We start from the raw sequence: 12,329 nt of genomic DNA on the forward strand, positions 1-12,329 counted from the left end.
TAACCCTGCCTTCCTGCATTAAAACTGCTCCCAACCCATCTAAAGAAACATCTATGAAAACCAAAAATTCTTTACCAAAATTAGGCACTGCTAACACAGGTGCACTAGTCAAACATTCTTTAAGATGTTGAAAAGCTTCTTCACATTTATCTAACCAAATAAACCTCTTTCCTTTTTTCTGTAGAGAAGTAATAGGATGAGATATTTTCAAGAAATTTGCTACAAATCTTCTATAGTAACTAGCTAAACCCATAAAACTTCTTACTTTAGACACATTTGTAGGTGTAGGCCACTCTAAATTTGCTCTTATTTTAGCTAGATCAACAGCTATTCCATAACTTGTTATAATGTGTCCAAGATAACTTATATATGTTTTAAAAAATTCACACTTTTTAGGATTAGCATACAACTTATTCTTATGGAGACATTCAAAAACTTCTTTCAGATGTTGTTCATGCTCCTCCAAGGAGTTAGAAAAAACCAAAATATCATCTAGAAAGACAACTACAAATCTCTCTAGGAAAGTTCTAAAAACCCCTTGCATCAGACTCATAAAAACTGATGGCACATTTGTTAAACCAAAAGGTACAACAATGAATTTGTAATGCCCATACCTAGTACAAAATGCTATTTTATGGATATTAGCTTCTTGAATTCTTAGCTGATGGTAACCAGATTTAAGATCAATTTTAGAAAATACTTTAGAACCCTTCACTTGATCAAATAAATCATCAATTCTAGGCATTGGATACCTATTTTTGATAGTAACCTTATTTAACTATCTGTAATCAATACACAGTCTAAGTGATCCATCTTTCTTCTTAATGAAGATAACAGGTGCACCCCAAGGAGAGACACTAGGTCTAATCAGTCCCTTCTAAAGAAGTTCTTCAAGTTGAACCTTAAGTTCCCCAATTCTTGTACTGTCATGTGGTAAGGAGTTTTAGAAATTGGTTCAGTTCCTGGAATAAAGTCTATCTCTTTCTTGGGAGGAATACCAGGAATCTCCATTACAAAAACATCATAAAATTCCTTCAACAAAGGATGGTCTAAATTGGTTTGATTTGCCAAAGGTTCAGAAAAATCATTAACCGAAACAACAAACAGTTTGCATCCTTTCTGCATACGCTTATGGAGTTTTTAGAAGATAGAGATTTAATAGAGATAGGCCTCTTAACCCCTAATATAAATTGGTTTACTCCATTATCATCAATGCATCTAATAACCTTTTTATAACAATCAATAACAACCTGATGTTGTTCCAACCAGTCCATTCCTAAAATAATGTTGTAGGTTCCTAAGGGAATAACTCTGAGGTTAACTATAGTGGTAAATTCCTTAAGTTGTAATTCACGACCTACAACAAACAATCCAGCTTCTACCTTAGACCCAGAAGCCAAGTCAACTTGCCATACCAACTCAGCCTTTCTCATAGGAATTTCACAAAGATTAACCAAATTGGTAGAAATGAAAGAATCAGTGGCACTTGAGTCAAATAAAATGGAAATTTTCATACCTTGAAAATTACCTTTGTTCTCAATCACCATGTTCTGATGTTCTGCTTGATTATGGTCCACAGTAGCAAATATATGGTGGTTCCTTCCTGAATAAGTAATAGTAGCCTTAGAACCCGATGCTTTAGACCTACCTTGATTATTGCCTCGAAGAGGACAATTCCATTGTAGATGACCCAACTGTCGACAATGCCAACATTTTTCTCGTCTTTTTGTGCTCTTATCTTGTGAGGAAGTTGCTTGTGGTGGTGCAAAACTTTGCTTCACACTTTCAGCAGGCTTAAAGAATTTAGGTAATTCAAGGACCTTAAAACTCTTGTTTGATTTGGTAAACTTAGCAAATTTCCTCTTCTGAGATTTACTAACAAAGCTACTAGGAGCAGTCTTAGAATCATCCTTGAAAGGTTTTTGACTCTCATTGCTACTAGGAATTGGTGGTTTAGCAGTGCTTTTGATAGAATAACTAGATTTCATTTCAGTAAGTTTAGCTTGATCAACAACTTCTTTAACAGTTTTTGGTTTGAAAGTTCTCACTTCCTCACATATCCTAGGGTTTAATCCTTTGATAAAATGTTGCACCAAAGGTCTATCACCTTCATTCCAACCAAAATATTTCTTTAAGTGAAAGAAATGTCTTTCATACATTTCCACTCAAGAATTACCTTGTGCAATGTTAAAGAATTCCTCAGACCTAGATTGCTGCCAATACTCAGACGTGAACCTTTCCTGAAATCTCTCTAAGAACAATTCCCAAGTGACTTGAGAAATATGAACTCCAAGGTGTTCTAATTCTATTTTCCACCATATAGATGCAAAAGACCTTAACTGCATTGCAGTCTAGCAAACTTTCACATTAGTATGATAATCATGCAGAATAAAACATCTTTCCATGTTTATAAGCCAAGCTTATGCTTCATTACTAGCTTCTGTTCCATTAAAATATGGACCTTTAAGCTTAGATAGGTCTTTAAGTTGAGTCCTGATAACATGATTTTCTACTATAACCTGATTGGCATTGGGAATCTGCAAATTTTGAGCATTCGCTCCCCCACCAGGAATATTATTCCTAGCTTCAATCCCATCTAATCGTTCAAGAATTTTTTGAAGAATTTCAGCTTGAAATCCCCCTTGTTCTTCAACATGAGGAATTTGATCGTCAAGCATCTCTTGACGACCCTAACCTCTACCTTAGCCACGACCGCGGCCTCTACATCCTCCTCTACCTCTGCCTACATCAGCCTTAACATTAGGGATACCTTGTCCCCATGTTCCTCGCATAACAAGAGACATACTAGAGTTCCTATAATAAAAACAAAATTAAAATCGTCCTAGGAAGGATAATGAAACCCTATTTCAAAACATTGAGTACCAAGTGTTTAAACAAGTAGCTCTGATACCAAATATAATACCCTAACTACAACCAAAAGAAAACAAATAAAATACAATACAAGATACAAGGATAAAATCCATACAATTTTTTATTTTTATTTTTAAACTTTAAATCATATAACCATAACAAAATAGCTTTAACAACCTGGTACTGTAATGAACTACAAAAATATTATATCATTTCTAAACATTACATCTAAGTATATAAATATACCCTTATTTTAAATCAATAATGCAAAAACTTTTAGGTTGACACTGATCATAATTCAGATCCTGAGTTATTTGTAACCATTAATCAAACTACAATCAGCCTACAATGATTAGGTAGTAGTTCCCACTTCCAAGTCCATATAAAAATCCCATATCGGACCTAAAATCAAATCAAACACAACCGAAAAACACAAATAGGGCTTAGTAACACTAAATAAGCTGATGAGTTCTTCAGTAAATCTGCATGTTAGATAATATTACAGCATGAAATACACGTATCCAAATAAAGGATTATCATAAATTTTTATTTTTCTTTTCACAACCAAATTTATAGCAAGTACATAATTTCCTAAAAACAGATATGCATAAATAAACTCGCATAGAATATGCCAAGGTAATGATCCAATAGTTTCATGGGTGGCAACATAAGAATCTACATTCATCCATTCATAGGATTCAATATGTCAGGTGAATCCATAATGTTCTTATCTTGTTATATGAAACCCAACCCATGAAATTTAGATATTACCACTTGATTTAATAACTGTCATAAACTTTCCCATAAGGATTTAGACTAGTGTCATTTGATTTCCACAATCCATTAGTAAAAACTAGTTAGTACTTCTGGAATTTGATTGTGTTTTAAGTTTTTTGCATCAACGTTTCAGATCACACACAGTGATCCATCATCAGGATGAAGAGCAAGAGAAAAATAATAAGTAGTAGACTGGAGGAAACACAAAGATATAATAAGAGGAAGGAGAGGAGGTGGGGGAGAACACGTGGATTGAGGGGGAGATAAAAAAATAAAATTAAATAAATAAATAAATCAAAAAAAAAAAAAAAAAAAAACAAACAAATGATAAATAACAATGAAAGTGCTCATAAAATGAGAATAATAATAACAATAATTGCAAATAACAACAAAAATAGAAATAAAAATAAATGAACATAAAACCAAAATAGACCAAATAATAAATAACAATAAGAATGAACTAAGAATGAGAAACAAAATATATTTAAAAAAAAAAAGAAAAAAATGAAATGAAGAAAGAAAAAATGAAAAGGAAGAGCAAACAAGTGCACATGGGTGATGCAAATAAAAAATAATGTTCTCATCTAGCTTTGATGTGGTCTCCCTCTTCACGAAGGTTCCTATTCCTGACGTTGTTGGTATTGTGGAAAGGAAAACTAATGTTTAAGGTCCACCTTCTTCTCCTTCCAAGGGACTATCTTTGAACAAGTAGATGGGGTCGCAATGGGCTCCCCACTCTCCCTGGTTATTGCTAACCTTTATATGGAGCACTTTGAAGAGCTGGCCCTCCACTCTTTCCCCCTCAAGCCTAAATGGTGGAAGCGGTACATTGATGATACCAATGTTTGCTGGCCCCATGTTATTGATAAACTAGAAGAGTTTCACATTCATCTTAACAACATCTCTCCTAGCATTGTTTTTACCAAAGAGCTTGAAACCAACAATCAATTGCCCTTCCTTGATATTTTACTCATTAAGAAACCATACGCCTCTCTGGGATGTCGAGTGTTTCGGAAGGTCACGCACACTGATCTGTACCTTCATGCTTCTTCTCACCACCATCCGAGCCAAAAAGTTGGCACACTTAAGACCTTATCCTTAAGAGCCCTCAGGATTTGTGATGATGACCACTTAAATTCAGAGTTGACCCACCTCCGCCAAGTCTTTAGATTAAATGGGTACTCCCACAAAAAAATCTCTAGGGCCTTTGTCCGTGCTCGCTCTTTCTTTTTTTCCCTCTCTGCTCCCCAACCCAACACCTCTCCACCTCCCGTTTGTGTCACTTCCCTTTATAGATGGGGTCTCCCAGAAACTTGCACAAATTCTGAGCAGAAAAGGCCTACGCGTGGCCTTCAAACCTTGGTTTAGGCTCAAGAATCGTACCCCCACTCTCAAAGATACCATAGATGTTTTTTCAGCATCAGGAGTCTACAAAGTTTGTTGCTCTTGTGGGATTCCGTATATTGGTGAAACTGGTCGCTCTTTCAACACTAGAATCAAGGAGCATAGTGCCAACATTAGACACGACAGGGTTCATCAGTCTGCTTTAGCGGAGCACTCGTCAGCCACTAAGCACCACATTTGTTTAGAAGATGCCCAAATCGTATCCAAGGAGGACAACTATTTTAAAAGGAAGCTCAAAGAAGCTATAGTTATCAACAGTCCCCCTATCAACCTCAACAGAGACAATGGGTGGACCTTAAACCCTTCGTGGCTTCCTATGCTGACTAAAGACCAACGAACTTGATCCTTTGGTGTTCTGAGTCCGTCGGTCTCCCCTCGCCTCCTTGCTCCTAGTTTCTCCCTAGTTGGTGGCCTATTTGAGGACGGTGATTGCTCTCTTCCTTTTCTTCTTTTCTCCTTCCTTTCTCTTTGTTGTCGGGATCTTTAGGACGCCCCCATCTTTGGTTCCTTTGTTTCCCTTGACTTTCTTTGTTTCTTCACTCCTACTCTAGTGACCCTTCTCTTTCGGTGTTCAGCTATGTCCTTGTTCTTTTTTTTTTTCTTTTTTTTTTCCTCTTACTTTATGGTGGTCCCCGAGGTTCATTTTTTCCTTTTTGATCCTCCTATTTTTTTTTTTTTGTTTAATTTTTTTTTTTATTTGCATCACCCATGTGCACTTGTTTGCTCTTCCTTTTCATTTGTGCTTTCTTCTTCTTTTTTTTTTTTTTTTTTTTTTTTTTATAAATATATTTTGTTTCTCATTCTTAGTTCATTCTTATTGTTATTTATTATTTGGTCTATTTTGGTTTTATGTTCATTTATTTTTATTTCTATTTTTGTTGTTATTTTCAATTATTGTTATTATTATTCTCATTTTGTGAGCACTTTCATTGTTATTTATCATTTGTTTGTTTTTTTTTTTTTTTTGTTATCTCCCCCTCAATCCACGTGTTCCCCCCCCCCCCCCACCTCCTCTCCTTCCTCTTATTATATCTTTGTGTTTCCTCCAGTCTGCTGCTTATTATTTTTCTGTTGCTCTTCACCCTGATGATGGATCACTGTGTGTGATCCGAAACGTTGATGCAAAAAACTTAAAACACAATCAAATTCCAGAAGTACTAACCTGATTTAGACTAGTGTCAGAGGGCATCTAGTAAAACAATTCTATCACCACAAGTTACTCGCTTTATGACAGCCACCCAATCCAAAGGATCACACTAGCATAATCTAATACACACGTAATTCTAGTTTTACAAAACGGAAGAAACTTTGAAGTTTTAATTATTCAATTTCAACTAATAAATTATTTCTATTGCTTCAATATAACAATTGAATTAGAAACTATAAAATATCAGTTATCGCCAAACTTCCAATTATCCCAATGAAATCACTAATCAAATTACCAAACAAAACCATAATTGTAATTTTCCAAAAGCAATCCATATTTAAAAGTATCAAATATAGCTTTGTTTATTTTAATTTTTCATAAGTAATCAAACCATTCAAAACCACATTTACTATATTCTTAACATTTAAACTATTTAGCAAAGAAAGAATTTTACTAAAATCTGAATACCATAATCAAACAATTCCCATTTCTGAAAACAAGTAGCCACATTAACCTTATTAATGTAAACATATATTTTACTTCTAACAATCTATTCATAAGGAAATATATACATACTGATACATATATTTTTATACATATATATACATGGCAATATCTTTCTATATATATAAAGCCTTATTAATTTAAAGTCAAAGTTAAAATAGTTATATATATAATCTTTTTCATTGAATGATAAAAATAACTTACTGATAACTAAATTTTTTTTACTACTCTTTATAGTAACTATTTGCCAAAAAGTTGATGACAAAGAATTTTAATGCTGACTATTATCATACTCAATATTCTTGTACCAAAATCAATGAAATACAGATTTCCTATCAAAAATAGTAACTGTAGACAATAAAATGGGTAAGTCTAAAATTTCCCAAATCTCATAAAATCGTTATAGCCTGCATGTTTGCATTCACTGTTTAAGATTTGATGTAAGTTAACAATCGTCATGGATCATACTGAGCTATGGTTTTAAAACAATAAAAAACCATCATGTATAAAAAAAAAAATTTCTAAAAACTTTCTAATACCAATACCAAAACAAAATATAACATGTTTAAAAATCCACTATTCGACTAAAAGACCATCCTCTGTTCTAATGGATTTTTATTTATAACAATCATTAAGCATTCGATACTATAAAGAATGTGATTGTCTTGATAGACCGAAACCCATAGATATGTTTTGTGAGAAACATAAAAGCCCTCTTTTTTTTAATCTAATCTATACAACATTTAGTATCGCTAACATCTCCTATATAATCATTAAAAACCATTGCAAACACAAAGAACAAGGTATTTAAATATTCACACCCTTTTTTGGTTTTATACCGAGTTTGGTGATGAACACACCAAATTCAACATACTCACAGAGTTGGGTGTCAAATTTTCCATAAAGCCACTGCATATTCAATATTCACCATATTTAAATGAAACAATACAAAAGGAATAAGATTGAGTTAAAGAAATTCCCCCTACTTGTGCAAATGCAGAATGATAATCAAGGAGAAACTGCTTGGAGAGCCCTCAACTACCAACTTGCATCCCAAGCCTCCAACTCTCTATGCCTTGGCACATAGATACCAATGAAACCCTCTCAAACACTGAGATAGAGAAAATGCAACCATGAAAAGAAAAAGAATGAGGAATACAAATTTGTGAGGATTTATAAAGCTGGAGTGAGAATCAAAAATCATCCTCATGGTCACCAAAATCCCCATAATAAGTGTAGAGAAACTCTTTCAACAGAGTTTCCATGATACCCCAACTAAAGTTCATCAATGGCAGACTAAACTCAAAATCCAACTAACTCCAAGCCAAAATGAGAGACTAACCATGGAAATCAATTCTCATAACTGCAAGCTTATCTCTAACAACTTATTCTCTTAGCTTTCCAACACTTGGCAAACACAATACCAGTTCACAGTTCGATGAAAATGCCCTCCATTAATTCCCATAACATTGCCACCTTAAGCCAAGTCCAAATAAAGCTAAAATTTAGTAAGGCTACCGGCCACACAAGTAAAAGCTTAGGTAAGTTTTAGTTTTAGTTTAAATCTTAGTCGTATGCACTAGGTTAGCTTAGGTACTAACTTAGCTTAGCATAGTATTAGGTATTAATGCTAATATTAATATTAATATTAATGTTGATATTAATATTAATATTAATATTAATATTAATATTAATCCTAATTGACACTAAGATTACAGCATAACAATATGTATATACATATACATACAATTATAACTTGTATAAATATAAACACAAGTACACAAATATACCAACAATTACATATATATATATATATATATATACTAAAAGAAAACTAGAAAATAAAAGATTCTTGGTACGGTCAAATTTTAATGCCACATTAAACATAAGTAAAGAAACTAAAACTAATCCAAATGAAATATAAAACAAACTAAATCACCTTATCTGAAAACCATTTCTTTACTGTAGGATTCCTGAATCTAAAATGTCAACATTTATTTTGAGAATCAGATCTTAGAAACACCTGACCTCTGATAGAGCATAAAAAGGAAAAAAACATAATGATGTCGGAAATGAAATAGTTTTCTACAAAATCAATGTTTCAAAACAAGTACCAAACCATCCAGTAAATTAAACTAATCTCAGAGTCTAAGGTAACCGATGCAGAACCGTTAGGGGCATGACAACACACATATGGATTTGGCACTATAGTTTTTTGAGGATCTATTGCAGAGTATCAGTTATATTTATGATACACAGAGGATGCTAGTACACTTAGTGATGGATGCCATTTGATAGGATCAAAGCCTCATAGTTCTATAGACACAGTCCACCACACCAGTGATAGATGATACACCTGTGCATAGCTCACAACAGTTAGCACCAAGCTCATGACACTCTACAGATGACTTGGGCATACGAGTTGGAGATGTTAGGATCACAACTGAGGGTCTTGATGATTTTGGTGAGTAGTTGCGAGGCCTATCTGAGATTGATACTAGTTTGAGCATGGGTATTTCATCGTACATGGAGATGTTATTCCAACTTGATAGCCATGATTCTACACCATTACCCAGCCGATTACATAGTCCACTTCACTCATCATTACTAGTAGTTGGACATGGTGCTGAGGGTGGTTTAGTATGTGTCAGAGTTTTAGGAGGTGCATTGATAGATGATACAATGAAGTCTAGTGATCATCCTCCACCTCCAGAGACCCAGGTACATATATATAGATATAATTTATTTTTAAATTTAAATATACATGAAATTAAAAAATATGAATTTATTTAAAAAATAAATTCAGATAGATATTTAATTTAATCTTTAACTATAATAAATCATGCAGGCACAGGACACTGAGCACATGGTTACATCTAGTGTCAATTTAGAGCATCATGTATGTGAGAGGGATGATTCTATTGAGGCACCTAGTAGTGCTCAAGTACAAGTTTTAAATATTTTGTTTAAAGTTATTTATGTTTCAAACTAGATATATATATATATATATATATATATATATATATATATATATATATATATATATATATATATATATATATATATATATATATATATATATATATATGTGTGTGTGCTCATATTTAATTTGAATGCACACACACACACACACACACACACACACACACACACACACACACACACACACATGTTTGTAGGACTTGGTTGATGTGCCTCAGTGAGAGAATGTACATGAGACTCGATCAAAGGTTCATTATGTTCGTATGCATCTTGAGGGATCCCTCTAGTAGTAGTAGATCTTTATATTTTTTTTGATGCATTTATATATTGGAGACAGTTTACATACACATACATGTGTATTTTAGTACCTTGACACATGACACATGTATGTACATATGTTTCACTATTTATTTGATTATTTAGTACTTTAGTCTAGTTAGATGGTCAAATGTATATATGACTTTTTATATTTTGCTACGTAGATATATTTATTCGAGATTTACAACTTGCATATGTATGCATTTCAGTTGTAGAGATATATATTAGATGTAGATGTTTATTCTTGACACATGTATATGTGTATGTATTTTTTTTTTTGTATTATAGCTATAGAATGTTCATGTTCTTGAGACGTGTACATGTGTATATACATGTGTTTTTTTTTTGTATTATAGTAGACCATGTATAATTTTTAGATTATAGCTTTTAAAGTTTAGATTTTATTGTCATCATTATAAAATAATCAAATTAACTTCTCTAAATTATACCTACTTCAATAGTTAAATAGTCAAAGAAGTTCCAAATTGATCTCTATGAACCTGATTTAAAATTTTGAAAAATAATAATAATTTATACCTAGGTAATTGAATTGAATTAATATAGGTACTTAAAACTACTAAATTAACCCAAATGATTTAGATTAAATAAATTTAAAATATTATATTTATTTGTAATCATTATATGAAATAAATAATTAGTAAGAGTAAAGATACGTAAATTTGGTAAATCAATTAATAGAAATAAAGAGACAAATTTGTTAAATATATTAGTAGGAAGTTAGAAAGATACATATTTCTTAAATTATCAATTACTAACCCACTAAAGATAAATATTAGTTTTATGTAGATAAAAATATATTAATTAGGTAAGCCAATACATTATTTTAGAAAACTTTTACAAAATGTAATATTTAAAAACATATTAATTTAACCTAATATAAACTAAGAGTATGACCGTAGATCTATAATAAACTAACATTAAAATATATACTTTTTTAATAAACTAATGATCTAACTATTAACTTATTAATTTTACAATTTTAAAAGTACATTTAATTCACTTATGAAATTCAATAGTTTGAAAAAAAAGTTGATAAATGAATTTCAAAAAAAAATTTAAAAAATTATCTTTGATATATACATATCTATCTTTAATTATTGTGTAAGTTTGAACTAACTTGTATTGCCTATTTATATCAAGTTGTTAAATTATTAAAGTCATCCATTGTACAATTAATTTATTATTAAATTATATAGTTTTTTAATAAACTAATGATAATTAAGAACTTACGATCATACAATTGGAAACACATTTAATTCAAGATGAAATTCAATAGTTTGAAAAGAAGTTGATATTTAAGAATTCTAACATATTAAATTATATTTGATACATGTGTATCTATAGATAATGATTGTGTAAGTTCAAACTAACTTCTAGCCTATTTATATATCAAGTTGTTAAATTATTAAATTCATCCATGGTACAATTAATATTATTAATTTATATAGATTTTTAATAAACTAATGATAACTAATCTAGTATGATCGTGCAATTAAAAACACCTTTGATTCAAGATGAAATTCAATAGTTTGAAAAGATGTTGATATTTAAGAACTATAACATATTAAATTATCTTTGATACATATCTATCTAATGATTGTGTAAGTTCGAACTAACTTGTATTGCCTAAATTTATATCAGGTTGTTAAATTATTAAATTCATCAATGGTACAATTCATATTATTAATTTATATAATTTTTTAATAACTTAAAGATAACTAAAAGTATGATTCTACAATTAAAAAAACATTTAATTCAAGATGAAATTCAATAGTTTGAATAGAAGTTGATATTCAAATTATTATAAAATAAATCTCAAATGTCAGTTCAACCATGATGTACACTTATAACATGTAATATCTTCTCATGATCTTCAGTGTCTAGTCTCCACTTGTGACGTGCATGCTTAATTTTGATTGGATATAGACAAACCCCGGTAGCAATGACTAGGTGGTTATATTGTAAAACCTTGTTGTTAGGTTGATAATCAACAAAGTGTATTCCATGTTGGACTATTCTATCTTGCTTCGAATATGTTCCCTCTATCACAATAGAACCTGCACCATAAATTTAAGTATTTTAAAATTTGATAAATATGAAGTTACCTATATATATATATATATATATATATATATATATATATATATATAAGGTTACCTATGGGGAACAACATTCCATCATTTTCTTCAAGGTCATATAACTTTTTCCTCTTTGCAATACATAACAATAAATAATAATTGACACCTTCATGATTTCTAGGCTCAACAATCACTACAAAGACATCTCCTGCATAACAAGTATACAT

General features: G+C 31.3%; 1 protein-coding gene across 1 annotated transcript; it reads left to right on the forward strand.

Annotated features, from left to right (window-relative positions):
• The first annotated feature begins 4,371 nt into the window (after window positions 1-4,371).
• On the forward strand, window positions 4,372-5,395 carry LOC149566466 (uncharacterized). The gene is made up of 2 exons (XM_089816486.1): window positions 4,372-4,722; window positions 4,958-5,395. Exons 1-2 carry the CDS (start codon window positions 4,372-4,374, stop codon window positions 5,393-5,395), a joined length of 789 nt encoding a protein of 262 aa, XP_089672612.1.
• The last annotated feature ends 6,934 nt before the right edge of the window (window positions 5,396-12,329 follow it).

Source organism: Cupressus sempervirens, chromosome 3 (assembly GCF_028749045.1).
Source record: "Cupressus sempervirens isolate cs-2001-9-10 chromosome 3, ASM2874904v1, whole genome shotgun sequence".
NCBI classification, from domain to species: Eukaryota; Viridiplantae; Streptophyta; class Pinopsida; order Cupressales; family Cupressaceae; genus Cupressus; species Cupressus sempervirens.